This window comes from Pleurodeles waltl, chromosome 4_1, assembly GCF_031143425.1.
Source record: "Pleurodeles waltl isolate 20211129_DDA chromosome 4_1, aPleWal1.hap1.20221129, whole genome shotgun sequence".
Classification (NCBI taxonomy): domain Eukaryota; kingdom Metazoa; phylum Chordata; class Amphibia; order Caudata; family Salamandridae; genus Pleurodeles; species Pleurodeles waltl.
In genome coordinates this window covers 829651848-829668864 of record NC_090442.1, presented here as the reverse complement: position 1 = coordinate 829668864, position 17017 = coordinate 829651848, and the positions used below count along the sequence as shown (strand labels likewise).

The 17017-nt window shown below is 46.4% G+C and overlaps 1 protein-coding gene across 2 annotated transcripts in view; it reads left to right on the top strand.

Annotated features, from left to right (window-relative positions):
• TBC1D15 (TBC1 domain family member 15) overlaps positions 1-17017 on the top strand; it is a 439633-nt gene that overhangs the window by 130596 nt on the left and 292020 nt on the right. For both annotated transcript variants that reach the window (XM_069229563.1, XM_069229562.1), the window contains exon 6: positions 6404-6506. In XM_069229563.1, the coding sequence (XP_069085664.1) occupies positions 6404-6506 (103 nt within the window). The remainder of the gene's footprint in view (positions 1-6403; positions 6507-17017) is intronic.

Below are 17017 nucleotides of genomic sequence, written 5' to 3'. Positions count from 1 at the left end.
CTTGTTATCCTGCAAAGTCATATCACCGCTGTCTTGAAATTCCTCCTTGTTTTGCAGGCTGAAATTTGGCTATAACTGCTTAACTAAGGGAAGCCGAAGTATCATTGAATGTTTAGTATGAGCCTGTCTTAGACAGACATGCTGTTAATGTTTATTGTAGGTGAATTTATGTAATGCTATATATGCCTGGCGAGGCGGCAAAACAATTTTCTGTGGAAATTACTTTAGAAAGTACCCTTTTTTTGGCACGGCTACTTTTTGCCTGCTGTCAGTATGTTTTGACTGGGATCCTGCTAACCAGGACTAAAGTGATTGTGCTTTCTCCCTCTAAATCTGGTTGCTTAGGACTTTGCACACCAGACAGTTGGCGTACTGGTGGTCCCTAGGATATTGTACTTAGTACCCAGGGAATTGGGCCACCAGGGGTTCCCCATGGGCTGCAGCATGTATTATGCCAGCCATGAGAGCCCATGCAAAATGTGTCTGCAGGCCATTGCAGTCTGCATGAAAAGGTGCATGCACCCTTTCACTACAGGTCATTGCACCAGGTCATTGTAAGTCACCCCTATGGTTGCCCCTCTTAGCCCAGAGGGCAGAGTGCAGGTACCTGTGTGTGAAGGTACCCCTGCATGAGCAGAGGTGCCCCTACAAACTCCAGCTCCATTACACTGGACTTCGTAAGTGTGGTGAAGTCAATTTACCCGTGTGCTGGACACTACCTCTAGTTCCAGCTACATAATGGTAACTCCGAACCTGGGTATGTTTTAGTATCAAACATGTCAAAATCATATCCCAATACTGTTGCTTGTATTGGTTGTATTATTCCATGCACTCTGGCGGCTCCTTAGAGGACCCCCCCAGCATTGCTCCTACCAGCCTTCTGGGGGTTTCTGGGCAGCCCGTGCTGCTGCCACCCCTCAGGCAGGTTTCTGTCCTCCTGCTGCTTGACCAGCTCAGGCAGAGGAATGCAGAACAAAGGATTTCCTGTGGGAGAGGGAGGTAACACCTTCTCCCTTGGAAATAGGTGTTAGAGGGGTAGCCTCCCCAAGCCACCGGTATGCTTTGAAGGCCACATTTGGTGCCCTCCTAGCATAAACTGATTTGCACCCATCCAGGGACCCCCAGGCCCTGCTCTGGATCGCAGCTGGACAAAGGAAAGGGTGGTGAACTACACCCCTGTCAGTCACCACCCTAGGGATGGTGCCCAGAGCTCCTCTAAGTGGCTACTTGATTCTGCCATCTTGAATTCATGGTTGGCAGAGGCCCCTGGGAGCATCTGGGTGGCCAGGTCAGGTAGGGGACATCACAGCCACCTCCTGATAGGTGGTCACCCTGCTAGGTGACCAGTCCCCTTTCCTGGGCTATTTAGGGTCTCCCTCTTGGTTGGATCCTCAGATTCAATGTGCAAGATTCCAGCAGGACTCCACTGCATCGTTTATTTAATCTTCTGGCTACTGGGCCACTGGGATTGCAACTGGACCCTCCAGGAGCCGACATTCTGCAACTTCAGCGATGACTCTGCTCTGCAGCACTGTTTCTCCAGCTCCTTCCAGCAACTGCAACATTTCCCAGGCTGTGCATCCTCTGAGAGCAACAAGTCCTCAGCCTGCACAAGAATTAAGAAGGAATCTCCATTGGAGTGGAGGAGTCACATTCCTGCATCTGCAGGCATCAACTGCAATGACGACCGGCTGCGTAGATCTGCTCTCTCCTGGAACTGCGTGGATCCTGCATCACAGGTGGTGGTCTGGAGTGGTCCCCTTGGTCCTCTGTGCCAGCTGTCCAACTTAGGAGACGGTGAGCCCTTGCCTCTCCTTGCAGGAGAGTACCCCTTTGCACCGCGACTTTTGCAGCTACCCAGGCTTGTTTGCTCCTCCTCCAAGGGATCTCCAGGCTCTGTGTAGCCCCGGACCCCAGCACTCCTTCCTGCAAAGCACAGTCTCCTTCCGGCTGCTTCAGCAACTTGGGACTTCTTTTCAGGTGTGCTGAGTGGGCCTCACTGTGACTCCTGTGCCTGCTGCCAGTGGGTTGCTTGTGGGGGCTGCCTCCTCTTCTTGTGACTCTTCCAGCTGCTGAGGGTCACCCCGGACTCCCCTCTTTGGGTTGAGTTCCTGGACCTTGCTGCTCCTCTTCAGCCTTGCAAACCTTCATCTTCTTCGTCTCTTGTATTTGCCAAGGCTTGTTGGTGGTTTTCCAGCACCACTAACCAACTGCATCTCGATACTGACGTGGGACATCACTTGCATCACTTTTGGGACTCCTCTTCAGCTCCAGTGCTGCACTGCTGGCCTTCTTCGTCCACTGTTGTCCTGGTCCTGCATCCACAGAGGGTGGGTAGTGGCTCCTGCCACCACCATACACTCTACCTCAATCTGCACTTGGTTCCCTTCCATTGCTGGTCCTCTTCTGTCAAGATCCACCTTTGGGGTCTTCCAGTCTTGGTCGGGTCTTGCAGAGTCCTTTTCCAAAGTCCTCATATTGGTTTTGGGGAAATCCAGGTACTTACCTTTGCTCTCCTGGTCGCTGGGGATCACTCTAGTACTCACCTCTTGGGGATCCTAGTTCCTCCAGCTCTCTTCTACAGATGACACTTCATTGGGGGGGGACTGCCTTTCACGTTCCACTTTTTTAGTATATGGTTTACCCCTCCCCTACGCCCCTCACTATTTGCTATTGTTTTTACCAATGGTTATTGCTTTCTATGCTATTTACTGATTGCGAATATGTATGTAATAGTGTGTTTACTTATCTAAAGTTGGGGGATTGCATATTCAGTGTTCTAGTACTTGTGTTACTATAATAAAGTACCTTTATTCTTGTAACATTGTGTGGTGCTTTTATGTGTGTAAGTGCTGTGTGACTATAGTGGTATTGCATAAGCTTTGCAGGTCTCTTAGATAAGTTACAAAGAAAGGGAGCACACTGCCTACACTCCAGCAACAAAGTCCAACCCCAACGCATCATGGTAAATGCAGTCGACTTCGTAGTCCATTCAGAAAGTAATAAAGTCTTTCACCTCGGTAGGCGCAGCAAGTGCTGTTTATCCCTGTACACGTGTTTCTGGGTTTAGCCCGTCATCAGCAGGGAGCAGCATGGTATAGGGGCTTGCTTGAAATGCCGCTGACGAGCTCTGGTGAGGCACCTGTGCGCCAGTGAGTGGTACATAAACCTGAGAAGACTTTTGGCGGCATTTCAAGCAACCCCACAGACTTGGCTGCTCTCTGCTGATGACGGGCTAAACCCAGAAACACGTGTCCAGGGATACACAGCACTTGCTGCACCCACTAAGGTGAAAGACTTTTGATTACTTTTTCAACACAAAACGAAGTGACTGCATTTACCATGATGCATTGGGGCTAACTTTTTGCTGGAGTGTGAGGCAGTGTGCTCCCTTTTTTCTTTTTGTCCAATGACTGCTCCCTTGAGCTAACGAGCTGACGAGCTCTGGTGAGGCACCTGTGCGCCAGTGAGTGGTACATAAACCTGAGAAGACTTTTGGCGGCATTTCAAGCAACCCCACAGACTTGGCTGCTCTCTGCTGATGACAGGCTAAACCCAGAAACACGTGTCCAGAGATACGCAGCACTTGCTGCACCAACTAAGGTGAAAGACTTTTGATTACTTTTTCAACACAAAACGAAGTGACTGCATTTACCATGATGCATTGGGGCTAACTTTTTGCTGGAGTGTGAGGCAGTGTGCTCCCTTTTTTCTTTTTGTCCAATGACTGCTCCCTTGAGCTAACGAGCTGACGAGCTCTGGTGAGGCACCTGTGCGCCAGTGAGTGGTACATAAACCTGAGAAGACTTTTGGCGGCATTTCAAGCAACCCCACAGACTTGGCTGCTCTCTGCTGATGACGGGCTAAACACAGAAACACGTGTCCAGAGATACACAGCACTTGCTGCACCCACTAAGGTGAAAGACTTTTGATTACTTTTTCAACACAAAACGAAGTGACTGCATTTATCATGATGCATTGGGGCTAACTTTTTGCTGGAGTGTGAGGCAGTGTGCTCCCTTTTTTCCTTTTCTCTTAGATAAGTCTTGGCTGCACATCCACAGCTACCTCTAGAGAACCTTGGCTTCCTAGACACTGCCTACACTTCACTAATAGGGGATACCTGGCCTTGGTATAAGGTGACACCAGAGGTGCTCACCACACACTAGGCCAGCTTCCTAAAAAGTAAAATGTTACTCCATAGTTGTGTTTAATTGGGAGAATGTGGGTTTCCAAGTGTAACCTCTGTGAAAAGTGTTTGGCTGTCATGCATGATGACCAGAGTGATACTCTCTGTGCTTGTCTTACCTCTTAGCAATGCTTTCAAACTTGGCTCAGTATTTAGTATAGACCAACCCATCTCATCCTGGTGAAGACAAATAAAGGAAAACTCAAGGGAAATGAATTGTAAGTGGTCCCTAACTGAGCCAGCTAGACTTTGTTTCTTTGGATCATCAGGATTTTGCCTGAAGTCATGTAATTCAGATTGTTGGTATGATTTTCTTGATTTGAAACTCTACAGTATCAAAGACAAAAGATACAGGGCAGAGAGATATGGGCACAAATGAGGACTCTTCATGGTGAACAAGGTCAGCTGGCCATCTGAGGGCCTGTCTAGCATATCACAATAAAACAAACTGTTTCGTAATGTAAATTTCAGTTTATGGAAACAATCATGGTGCGGAGAACTCCTCTGATCTCCCAGTGAGTCTGTATGCCCATGACTGCTGCAGTGAATCAAATTGGTGGCTACTTTTCACCATTGATGGATATTCCATTCACTGCTGGAAAAAATGGATTTACTTAAAGAAAATGGGGAACAGTTGAGTGATGGATTGAAAGAAGGCAGTGGGTTAATCAGATGAGTAGTGATAATGCCAGATGTATGGAATGGATGTGCCGCAAAGCTTGTGCAATTGCCTGATGAGAGCCCCGTCTTAGCGCCTAGTGATGCCTAAGGTGCTGCCTGATGAATGACTATGATGCTGAGAACGGCCAGCAGGTGAATAGTTTTATCCTGAAGGTTTAAGGTTTAAAGTGTAGTGCAGCTGTCCAATTAAATTGATGGAAACCATCTTGACATCAGGGTACAGTACATGCCTGTGCTACAAGTAAGCTATACAGCCATGTGTGTCTCCGCATGAGGTGAAAGAGTGGTGCTGAGGACCCGACATTTACAGCCACATAGCAGTCGTAAGATCCTAAACATGTATTTAGGGGGCATTTAATCAGGTTCTGAGAGTGACAGAGGAGAAGAGTTATAACTCTTATGACAAGATGAGGGGTAGAGATGAGGGCCCCGTTGGGTTTAATGGATAGCCATTCCAGGGATCCCCATAAAAACGCTGAAATGTGAGAAGAGGCTGAAGACTGCTTAATAGATAACAGGCACAAAACAGGATTCTGCTAAACGGCACTAAATACATCGATATATATGAATGTTTTAGAGAAGCAAATTAATGGAGAGCTTATTGTGAACTATGTTGACCACAACTTGACACTGAAGAACTTTGCAAAACAAATTGTCCTGGGAGGAACAGGCAGTTGTGAAAACGAAGATGGGTAGCATGAACAAGCAAACAGCAGGCATACCACTGTGAGATGAGACAGAAGGCAAAAAAACAGGAAAGGGGAGCGAGCTCCAACAAGACTTTTCTGATCTTCTAAAACGGTTGTCAGCAAGCAGCTTGCTAAACAGCCTTCTGTACTCTTCCTCAGCTTCTTTACATAACACCGTTCTAACCTTGTATTAGCTGCCAATTAATCACACATCTGTTAGTAAAGATCTGATTCCCTATTGCCTAGTTTCTTTACAAAAATCCAATCCCTTCTTGAACAGACATGGTGAATGAATATCCGGTGCAGGCTATGTAATGGAATAATAACCATAGCCAACTTTGCCCTAAATGTATAAATTAATGGGTTTGATCCTTTGTGTGAGAGGAAAACTGGGTGATTGTAATAGGCCTCGACATAGGAGTATTATGTTGCTGCGCTGAGCAGCACTTGATTATTGTGTTGTGATATGACTAAATGTTTCTGCACTCACACAAGGGAAGTAGGAGCAAGACCAATGTGTATGCCCCTTGTCTTTGACTGTTATTTTTTATTGGCTTTTGACAGTGTTAAACGATTGAAATGTGCACATTTGCTCTATTGGAAATGTGTATTTACCAATATATCACTTATACATGCCTTTAATAATGATGTTTATGTAACATGACCGTAAAAGCCTTCATTTATAGCAAGATAGAACATAATAGTTAATGTTTGACATGTAATAGTGGATTTTGTTGACTGTTACATATCGGTTTGGAGTATAAAGTTTAATGAAACGATTTGATTCAAAATGTGTCATTGCAGAAACATAATTATGTGAGTTTTTCTTGATTATGTTTTACAGATCAGATGTGGATGCCAGAATTCTTCTTGTGACATTAACTAACAAGAGTTCTTCTCAATCATTTGAAAATTTGCTGGATGAACAAGCATTTGGTTTAATACAGGTCTGTGTGTTTGTCAGATTCACTTCTGCCTTTGCTTTTTCCTACCAACAGTGTAATCAGTGATTTGACTAGGTTGTATCTCAGTTTGACAAATTCTCAAAATTGAAAATGCCTGCCTGATGAAACCAGACTGACAAAGCTGCATTTTGGAGACTTGGCAAAACGAAAAAAATGCCATTTCCACACCTGGTTCCAGTTCAGATAAAAAAAGAAACCTCTTAAAACTCATAAAATGATAGGAATTTTAAGAATAATTAATTATTTGAAAAAATTGAGAGAGATAAAGAGTAAACGGAGGTATTTTTGCTATTCTGACCTGGAAAAGAGAAAATGCATAAGAGAGGAAAATAAGATGGCCACAGCTAAATGGGTGGAGAAAAAATAAAAAGTAAATTAACAAAATTAAGTGGTGAGGTGAAGATGGTAGTGGAGACAGAGGAGGAGCAAGCAGCAAGTGGGCTAGAAACGGGTGAGCGGAGAGCATGTAAAAGGTAGAAGGAATGGCAGGTGGTATCAGGAATTACAAATAAAAAGAAAACTGAGGGTAGAGGGCAGTGGGTGGGGAGGGTTGGAGTTGATACAGGAAGAAGAGCCCACTTCTCCCCGTGACAAAAAGAGGAAGAGAAAAAGAGATGGTAGGAAATGAAAGAGTTAAAAGGTAAATGCAATGAGCAAAATTATATTCTCATTTTTGGCAAAGAAGGTCATTCAACATGGAAAATCCCTTTGATGGTAAAAGATTTGTAGAGCCCAGTTCAACTTATATGTTTGGTCAAACCTTGTTTCTGCAAGTTAGTTATTCATTATTTGCACATAGACCTTGCTGCCACAGTAAGGACTACAAGAAATAATAATCTCCGATCCAGTTTCATCTCTATTCAAATAATATTAAAGCAATAATGGAGGCTATTTCTCAGTCCTAGCCAAAATAACAATGCCCTAATTAAACATTCAAATTGCAACTGTAATGCCTCAGGTCTTAGGAAAGCACACTACTAAAATATAAATCAAAATGCAGTAGTGACATACTTCCATTTATATAGCACAAGAGAATCAGTTAAAAAGAACTTAGGACCATCTGGGAAGACTGCATGCAACCTTATATTTGGAGGTTGATCACAGAGGTATTTCTGGCTGCTGGATATGCCTTAACCCATTTTTGCTTTTTGTCATAAGAATTTTCTCTCGTTCAGACAACTTTTGAGTATCCTCAGCAACTATTTAAATAAGGCTGATACTTCCACCATGCTGACCTATTAAATAATCTTCCGGAAAAAGGTTATCCTGAAAATCTTGTCAGAAACTCACTCAAATGAATTTGTATGTTTCCAGTTGTGTGAATTTCTTCTTTAAAAAAAACAACTTAAAAAAGAGACTAGTCAATTGATTTGTGTTTCCACGTTTTTGTCAAGTGCAAACAGGTTTAAAAAAAAAAACACCATTCCCAATTGGCACATTTGCTCAAATGTGGATTGTCCTGTTGAAAAAACACTATTTTCCCTAAAAAAAAGAACACAACTATAAGCAATTATCTTGTCGGAGCTAACATCCTGTCAGAATCATCCAAACAAAAGACCCTGAGAGAACTTTGGATTCTCAACCCACTCCAGCATCACCACCAATGCGCTCTTGTTCTGTTTGCAGTTATGCTGTTGAAGGAGTCACCTTTGTTCACCATTAAGGGGAGCAAATTAGGTTTTCAAATTTCAAAACCAGAAATGTGTTTTTTGGCATTCTTTGCTTATTTGATAAAATATATATCGGCAAAACAAATCAGGAAATATGCAAAAGAATTCTCCAGCACAAATCCCGCATTAGGTGCCCACTCCAAACAGCGCTGCTAGTTAACCACTTTTTGGAACACTCACATGGAGCAGAGAACATAAGACACACTGTTCTTGAAGTCATTGTTTCCAAATCCCAGGGGAGGCAATTTGGTAGCAATGCTATTGACAAAAGAAGCATTTCTGATTGTTAAATTTAACACAGTCATAAGTGGCCTGAATGAAGTTTCTGACCTCCACAATATCTAATTTTTCTATATCACCTTTCTTAATGTTTTACATTTCCATTCATGCTTTTATACCAATTCACTTGTTTTAGAGCTGTGTGCCATTGGACTTCTTGTCCCACAAGCAACAATGCTATCACATGACTGCACCTTCCCCTTTAAGCAACTGTCTCAGCTGGATGCTTTTCCTAGCATGCTTAGCGTACTCAGCTCGCTACTACGGGAGCAGAAGATGTCAAGGCTTCCTGTGTATCAAGCTGATTGGATTCACTTTGCTGCTAAAATAACTCAAGTAAGCACATTGGAAGTGTTTATTTCGCTTTTTTGCTAGCCTTGTGCTCAGCTGCTCTCAAATTTTACTGAACACATTTTTTTTCACTCAGCATCCCTAGATGATTGGAATCCTTATATCTGGCTTCGTCTCGCTTTTCATTCACCATGTGCAGGAATGACCCATTTGTTGTTTTTTCTAAAGTTGCCATTCAGTATTTCTCTCTTTGTGAGGTTTGGTCTCACAGACTTATGTGCTCTCTTGCTTTTCCAAATTAGGCTTTAGTTGCCCCCTGGAGTTCAAACAGATCTTTTTATTGAGTTTGCCCAGGGAAAGAACAGAAGAATACAACAGAGTTCCTGCTCATCGCTTCATAATGCTTTCAATCAGATGCAGCAGGTCCCAGAGCTAGCCCCGCCTTCCCACCAGAAGAGAGCCCCTGAAATCTGCACCATCAAGAGGGATCATTGGAAAGCAAGCAAGAGGAGAAGATAGGAAGGCCCCACAACCAGCAGGGTAGGGAAGCGGAGGGGGTGGCCCGGGGACAGACAGTGGAGGAGAGTGAGATTAAGAGTGAAGGAGGGTGGTAGGGATGGCAATGACTTCAGAGGGTCCCAAATGAGGGTCAGCCATAGTCATAATCAAAGAGTTGAAGGGTCCTGAGCCGTTGAGGAATATTAGAGTGGAATTCAATGCGGGACACGTAACGTATGTGGGGTTGTCAGAGTATAGTGAACGTCTTGTCCGTGTTCAGGAGGCTGTGTGTTTTTTTCCAATATAGGGAGATACATTTTTTGACAGTCCCAGTCATATTGTGTATGGGGGTCCAATCTGAGCCTGTTATTCCCCTCCACCACGGCTGGTCTAAGCCCCAAAAGGATCATAGAAGGCTTGGCCCAATTGGCCTTGATATGTCCCGGTATCGCCTTCCAGAATGACTGGATCAGAGCACAGTCCCACCAGATGTATCAGAAGGTGCCCCTGTCACCTCTGCATCTTCAACAGACATCTGATGCTGCGGGAAAGTGTGTTGTAGCCCAATGAGGGTGAGATGGCATTGAAGAATTGCTTTGTATGCAGAGTCTCTTTGAGGGACACTGCGCATCAGCTTAGGAATGTTAGCCTACAGTGTGTCCCATTCTTTTGGGGGTATGTCTCTCTGTAAGTCTCTTGCCCACCTAGTTAGTTAGATGTGCACCATTTGAGGTTTGGAGTGCTGTAGGGACTGATATGTTCTTGAGATCTGCCCCTTCGTCCCTTTAAATGTCCTAACCAACTTTTCAAAGGTGTAAGCAGTCTGGTGGCAGCCCCACAGTTAATAGGATGGAGGGCTCGGTGTCTGAGCTGGTAGAGTATTTGAGCTGTGACTTTTCAGGGACACACAACCCATGTTTGCATTGCTCAAATGGTTAAATGTCTGTGGGATTCTGCAGTCGCCCCTCTCCCAATCCATGAAGATGGGGGAGGGTGCGGCAATCCAGCTTCCTGGCAATGGGAGCATTGGGGAACAGGGAGGTGGTATGGCCTTTTTTAGCTGCTATCTGGTACCAGATGTTCAAGGCTGTCCTGCTCAGGGTGGCTGCATAAGCACTTGGAGGGCAGACGCAGGAGCCAGGCCACATCCCATAGTGGACAACATGCGACTGCCCTGTCCATATGCAACCAGTGTTTCTCACTTTCACAGACCACTCACTCCGAGATAAATTGGAGGTGGGCCACCCAGTAATATCCAAGGAGATTGGGACTTGCCAGTCCCCACCTGTTTCTGGGGAGCATCAAGACCTTGTTGGAGATACACAGCACTTTATTGGCCCGGAGGTAGTTTTGCTGGAGAGTTATGTCACATGTGAATGGGTGTAGGGAGCATTTGGAACAAGTATAGGGCTATGGGGTGGATGTTCATTTTAACAACATTTATGCGGTCTAGCCATGAGGTAGATTTGCCTCCATCTTCGCATATAGTCAAGAACGTTCTAGCAAAATGGTTTCTGATTAGTTTTTTGGCCGGCCATCAAGATGCTGTGTGATGATGAATCCAAGGTATTTAATAGAATGTTTAGTCCACTTAAATGGAGTGGACGCCGCCAATGGTGCGGTGCCTGCCTCCAGGATTGTAATATGAAAGATGTGGGATTTTGCAAGGTTGACATTGAAGTCTGAGACCTTTTTGAAATCCTCCAGAAGAGGGAGGAGGGATGCTAAGGAGCGTGTCAGGTTGATCAATGTAAATAGGACATCATCCATGAATAGACTGAGTTTATGCATCCAATCTCTTAACCCAATTCCCGTTATACCCTGATCTTGTTGTACCCTATTGCTGAAGGGATTGACCACGAGGATAAAAAGCAGGAGGGAGCAGCTGACATCCCTGCTAAGGTCACCTGGCCCATGTGATGTGCTCTATGTGCTATCCATTTACCCGTATTGCTGCCATATGGCCAGTGCAGGCCGCCAGGATCTTCTGGATCATGCCCTCTCCCAGGATGAGTTTGCATAGTATTCCGATGAGGAAAAGCCAGTTGACACCATCTGATGCTTTCTCCACATCCAGGAATAGGAGCAGAGTTAGAATCTTCGTTTTGTGCACCTTTTCTATCAGGTGGGCTGCGAATGTTGTCCGCGTCCTGATGGTTGCGAACAAACCCCACCTAGTCCAGCTCAGTCAAGACGGGGAGAAGAGGGCCTAGGTGAAGCACAAGGATTATTGTATACATTTTACCATCAACATTTAGAAGTGCTTAGAGGCTTGTAGGGAGCATATTCAGTCGGGACCTTACTAGGTTTAGAGATCAGGGCAATCTCCACCTCCTGGATGGCATGAGTTAAGCCTGTGCCAGCTGAGAAGAGCTGTAGAGGGCAAGTAGATGGCCTTTAGATGAGTCAGAAAGTGTAGGAAGCTGTCTCTCTATATAGTTCACTGAAAAGAAGTGCACAGAGTAGACAGTCCATTGGATCCCACTTGGTTTGCAGAGGCAAAAGTAGATAGGACTAATGCTCTATTTTGTGATAGTGTTGGCGAGCATTTGGACTTATCAGAGGGTAGCGCTAAACATTTGCTGTACTCACAAAACAATAAATGAGACACACACTCAAAGAATAAATCTGAGACCAATTTAGAAATATAACACTTCTTTTTATATATATTTCAAACCCAAGGACTTTATTATCAGGTGAGTACGTTTTTAAGCATAAATGCTTGTCCATTGCAAAAATCGACAGTGCAGTTTACAGAATTTTACAATGTTAGCCTATGGGATTAAAAAACATTCAGCAAACAAGCACTTTACGGCTACTCACAGGTGCAGGGGTGTCCTTTGGCGTCTGGTTTCCTTTGTCCAGGAGCACTCACGGTTAAGGGGGTCTTGTGGTCTGAGGCTGCAGGCATCGTCATGGAGTTCAGGAGTGGTGAAACCACAGTGGACTCGAGCTCAGGAGAGGTGGGGGATGCCATTGACACCAAGAGTTTCCTTCACCTTAGGTGGTGGTGACGGGTGCAGTGGTTCCTTTAGGTGTCGGGTTTCTCTCACCTCAGAAGTGGTGGGAGAGGGGACCTGCATGTAGAGGCTGCAGGAGAGTTCGGGAGTGGTGAAACCACAATAGACTCAGACTTTGGACAGCTGGTGGACCTTGCTGGCACTAGAGGTTCACGTCCACTCGGGTCGGTGACGGCAGGACAGTGGTGACTTCAGGCATCGGGTCTTTGCGGTTCCGGAGGTCATAGAGTCTTTTCCTTAGAATTGGATAGAGAGCAGGTCTGCTGCTCACGGAAGACTTGAGTCTTTTTATTGAAGACCGGTAATCCTCCCAGGTTTCTGGAGGTTCAGCTGCAGGACGAGGCGTCTTCGGGTGCAGAGTCCACTGAGGAGTGCTGACAGGCCGGCGGGGTTGGTACCAGGTCAGCTGCTTCTTTTTCTCCTCTTCTGCGGGTGCCTCTCTTCTTTGTCCTTTTCTTCTTAGGTCATCAGACTCTGAGTTCTCGGATTCAAGGGTGCCACCTAACTACTCTATTTGTGGGCATTACAAGGAGTGCCACGGGGCAGCCAATGGGTTGCCCACCTTTAGGGTGACTACACCCTTTCTGTGACCAATTCCGCTGGGAAGTGGGTATAACCCTATCCCTAGTGGCCTAATTCTTTCCAAACAAAGATGGAGGGATTTCAAAAGTGGTGTCCATTTCAGCTCGTCTACCTTAGGGGGTGGGACTGGCATAAAGTGGACACACCCATTAATCTGCCTAATTTTCCTCCTGACATGGAGGTCGGTCATCTCTGCCATCTGGAGAGATTTGGGTCAGTTACAAAGGTGGCTAGGCCTTTGGAGCTTTCTGCCCTGGAATGTCTATCCTGCCTGGGTGAGGTGCTAGTACCCCGCCCAGTGCAGGTTTTGTTTCTGGCCCTCAAGAGTGCTGGCTCTCACATTGGGGGGTCAGAAATGTGGCAAGGGTAGCTGAACTTGTCAGGACCAGCCAGTAAACACAACAGTAGCTGGTATGTTTTTCAGGGGTCACCTCTAAGGTGCCCTCTGGGTGCAGGTATTTGTGAATCCAACACTGGCATCAGTGTGGGCTCACCAATATGAGAAGTTTGATACCAAGCATCCCTTTCTTCAGTTAATCCATTATGTAGCTGGGTAACTCAAAGTGACCAGTGTCCAGCACATATATTTGAAATGGCTGCAGCCCTTAGGCACCCGCCTTAGCACACCAGGCCCTAGATACCAGGGGTACCGTTTATTAGGGACTTACAGTGGGTGTAAAGGTTTTGCTAATTACGGCATTGACTGTGCAGTTTCGGAGGGAGAGATCTGGCACTGGGGACCTGGTTAGCCAGAACAGAGTGCACTTTCAGTCGAAATTACACTAGAAACCAGGCAAAATGCGGGGGGTGACCATGTCAAAAGAGGCACTTTCCTACAGAAAGGTTCTGTAGAACTTGAGTGGGAGAACATTCAGGACCAGTGTTTTATCCGAGAGCATTGCTTGAATCTGTTGCCGAATCTCCACAGCAACACTGGGGCATCAAGAAGGTAATGGGCAGGGATGGGGGAACTCTCACATTAGTCTAGGAAATGTTGTATGGACTCCGGTTGTACCATTTCTTGTGAGTATAGCTTCTGATAAAATGCCCAAAAGTAATTTTGCTTGTTCTTTTCTGTCATTGCCCAGGCCTCCCACTCCATTCTAGCCCTGAAAGTTTGGGCCCTAGCAAGCTGTACTCTAAGTTTGCGAGCAAGGAGAGTGTTTGTAGAATTTTTGGCCCACTTCCACCAGGGAGCATTCGGCAACATTGGCCCTGTGAATTTTCAGTTGACCCCCAAAATTCCTCCAGTTTGTGTTTAAGGAGTTTCGAGAGTTGTTGCGTTAAGGAGTCCTCCACTAATCTAACCTGCCTGACCCTTCTCTTCTCAATGCCAATGATAGTGCCCCGAATGGTAGCCTTAAAAACGTCACAGCAGGTATAGTATGAAATTTTTGGGGTACAGTTATGCTCAATGTAACCAGTTATCGCTTGCATCAGCTCTGTTTACCGGATCCCTGAGGATATAGGGTTTCAAGCGCCATGATGGACAGGGCCTGGGAGTGCAACAGCCTGGCTTTCATGTAAGCGCAAAGTGGGCATGATCCGAAATCGAGATGTCCAATATATCGGCAGAGTCGAATACAGGGAGGAGTGTGTAATCAAGATGTAATCTATGCATGAGTAGGAGGAATGTACGTGGGAGTAGAGCAAGTAGTCTCTGGAAACTGGGTGGAGGTATCTCCAGGCGTCCAAAAGACCCAATTTAGTGAGGGCTGACATTGCCATGGTGCCCTGGAAGGGGTTTGTGTTCCTATCTCTGTCAAGGTCCCAGGCCATATTGAAATCCCCATCCCACCAACAATGATGTCTCCTGAGGCTCGTTGCAGGTGTGTTTGCATGGTCCGCATCACTGAGGCATTGTCCCCCCTCCCATTTTTGACTTACACATCATTATCACCTCTGCTATTTTAGTCGTGGAGAATGCCCACTAGTGAAGGAGGTAGGCCTTGTAATGCATTGAGCGTTGATCTGCCCTCATTAGGTGAGTCTCCTAAAGGAAGATGATGGAGTCATGCTGTGACAGGTAGTGCCACACTTGGCTTTGTTTATTAGTGGGATTGAGACCTCTCACATTTAATGAGAGTAGTTTGGATGAAGTGGTGGATGCCGTGTCTACCCTGGGGTTTAAGCATTCAAGGGAGAAGAGGCCCGTGTCTGAGAGAAGCTCAGGATAGCTATGCAGTGCATGTCCATCTTACATGTGGGTCCCACTCCCTGGTAGGGGAGAAAAGAAGAGACAGTTACCAGGATGGTAGAGTAAGAAAAACTTCAAAAACTGTACAGCCAACTGGAGAAGGTCCTTGTCCAAAAGTATGTCCAACCACACTGAGGGTGTGCCACTTCTTGAAGGGAAAGTCATTATAGTGGGGGGCTTCAGATGGGTGAGGCAGACGCTAATGGTGTGAACATGAAGGGAGGTGAAGAATCTCTGAGTTCACGCCCCTAGAGTGTACCCAGAGTGGAGGAACCAGTGTAGACTGGGTGTTCAAGACTCTTTTGGGTAGAAAGATCTCGGGGGGATGCACCCCAAGAAGGTGAGCCCTTGTTCATCTGGAGCAAGTGCAATATAACATCTGCCTTGGCATCGCCTGCTATGTCATGCCTTTTCTGGCGGGGCTGGTGTTTGCAGGTAGGTGTGCAACTCTGGGTCAATTGGCTGTTGTTTGTGTTCCAGGGTCTTGGCAGTCTGGTCCAGGGGGAGCCCCAGCAGTGAGGCGGCCTCTTGCAGTGATTGAAGCATCTTCTGCAAGACGTTCCATTAAAAGATAAGGTTAAAGGGATGGCCCCATTTATATCTGATATTGCGCTCCATCAGCGATGGTGTGACTGGGTGAAACTCCCTCTGTCTCTGCAATGTGGTAGGTACTAGGTCTAGAAATAGATGGGAAGATCACATCTTCCTTGCCTCGTGCGGCTGATATGATGGCTCCTTCTCCTTGAAGAAGTAGACTCAGACCAGGATATTTTAAGGGTGGGGGGAAGGATTCGGAGGCAGCCAGGGACACCCTGTGGGCCTCGTCTAACCTGGGGTGGAAGTAACACTGTCTCACCTCTGATTGTCTGTAGTAGATCAGGTGGAGGTCAATGTTTTGCTCGTCCAGCCTCCTCAAGAGTATCTCCTGATCTCCAGTGCAAGTTTTGGATGCAGTCTCCCAGGTCTCTAACCTCCCTCCGGATCCCTCAGATGCAGTATTTAGGTTTCGCCTTAATGGAATTTCAGACAGAAAGCCCTCTCTCTGTTCTTAGGAATGGAGAGTGGCTCGAGTTGCTGTGCCCTCTGCCGATGAGTCTGGTGGCTTGCATGTTCCATCACCTGCTGCCTGGCGAGTCCACATTTCTGTGACCATACTGTCTTTGGTAGATTTGTCCTTCACCATGGTGGAAGTAGGATGGACTGATTCGAAAGCTGCTGGTGTTCAAAATGTGGGCCGTGAGCCAGAAGGTACTATGAGCACATGGTGATCTGCATGAAGAAACATGATCGTGGCACCAAGGGCACTCTGGTGTGCTCTTTGGGGGCGAACCACCCACAGAGCGTGTGCAGTCTTCTCATAAATGGTGCAGGAGTCAGTGGCGTCTATTCAGAAGTGGCCTCAGACATGCGGGGCACCTGCTTCCCAAATCCAGAACTGCCCAGTTACCCCAACAGGCTCCCAAGAATGAAGACATAGCCCCTGGAACTCTCTGATGCTGATGCAGCTTTTTGTGGAGGACCTTCAGGGGCAAGGCTGGAAGGCAACAATGCAGAAACAGGCATGAGCCAACCTCTCCTTGGCTCATGGTGTGAAGTGGGTAGTGTGGAAATTGGAGGGGAACCTGGATCAGAAGTGAAGATAGACCAGAGGTGGGTGCTCCCTAAGCCTACCTGGTATGTTCAGGAGTGGGGCCTGGGTCTCAATAGGGCCGCACCTCTCACCAAGTGTTGTCAGAGTCGGTCTAGGGTCCAGAGACCTAGCCAGCCATCTCCTCTAGTATTGGCTGGCTTCCTCAAAATCATGCAACTTGAATGGGGGCTTCACAGATGCTCCCTGCCAGTAAAGGGTTGGCAGTAGCCTGGGGGAAGGCTGCTATTGAAGAAAATCACACTTGGCTGCAGCGCTGGCCCGGCCGAGCAGTCACGGTGCTCAAGAATCATGAGCAGCTGGCTCGG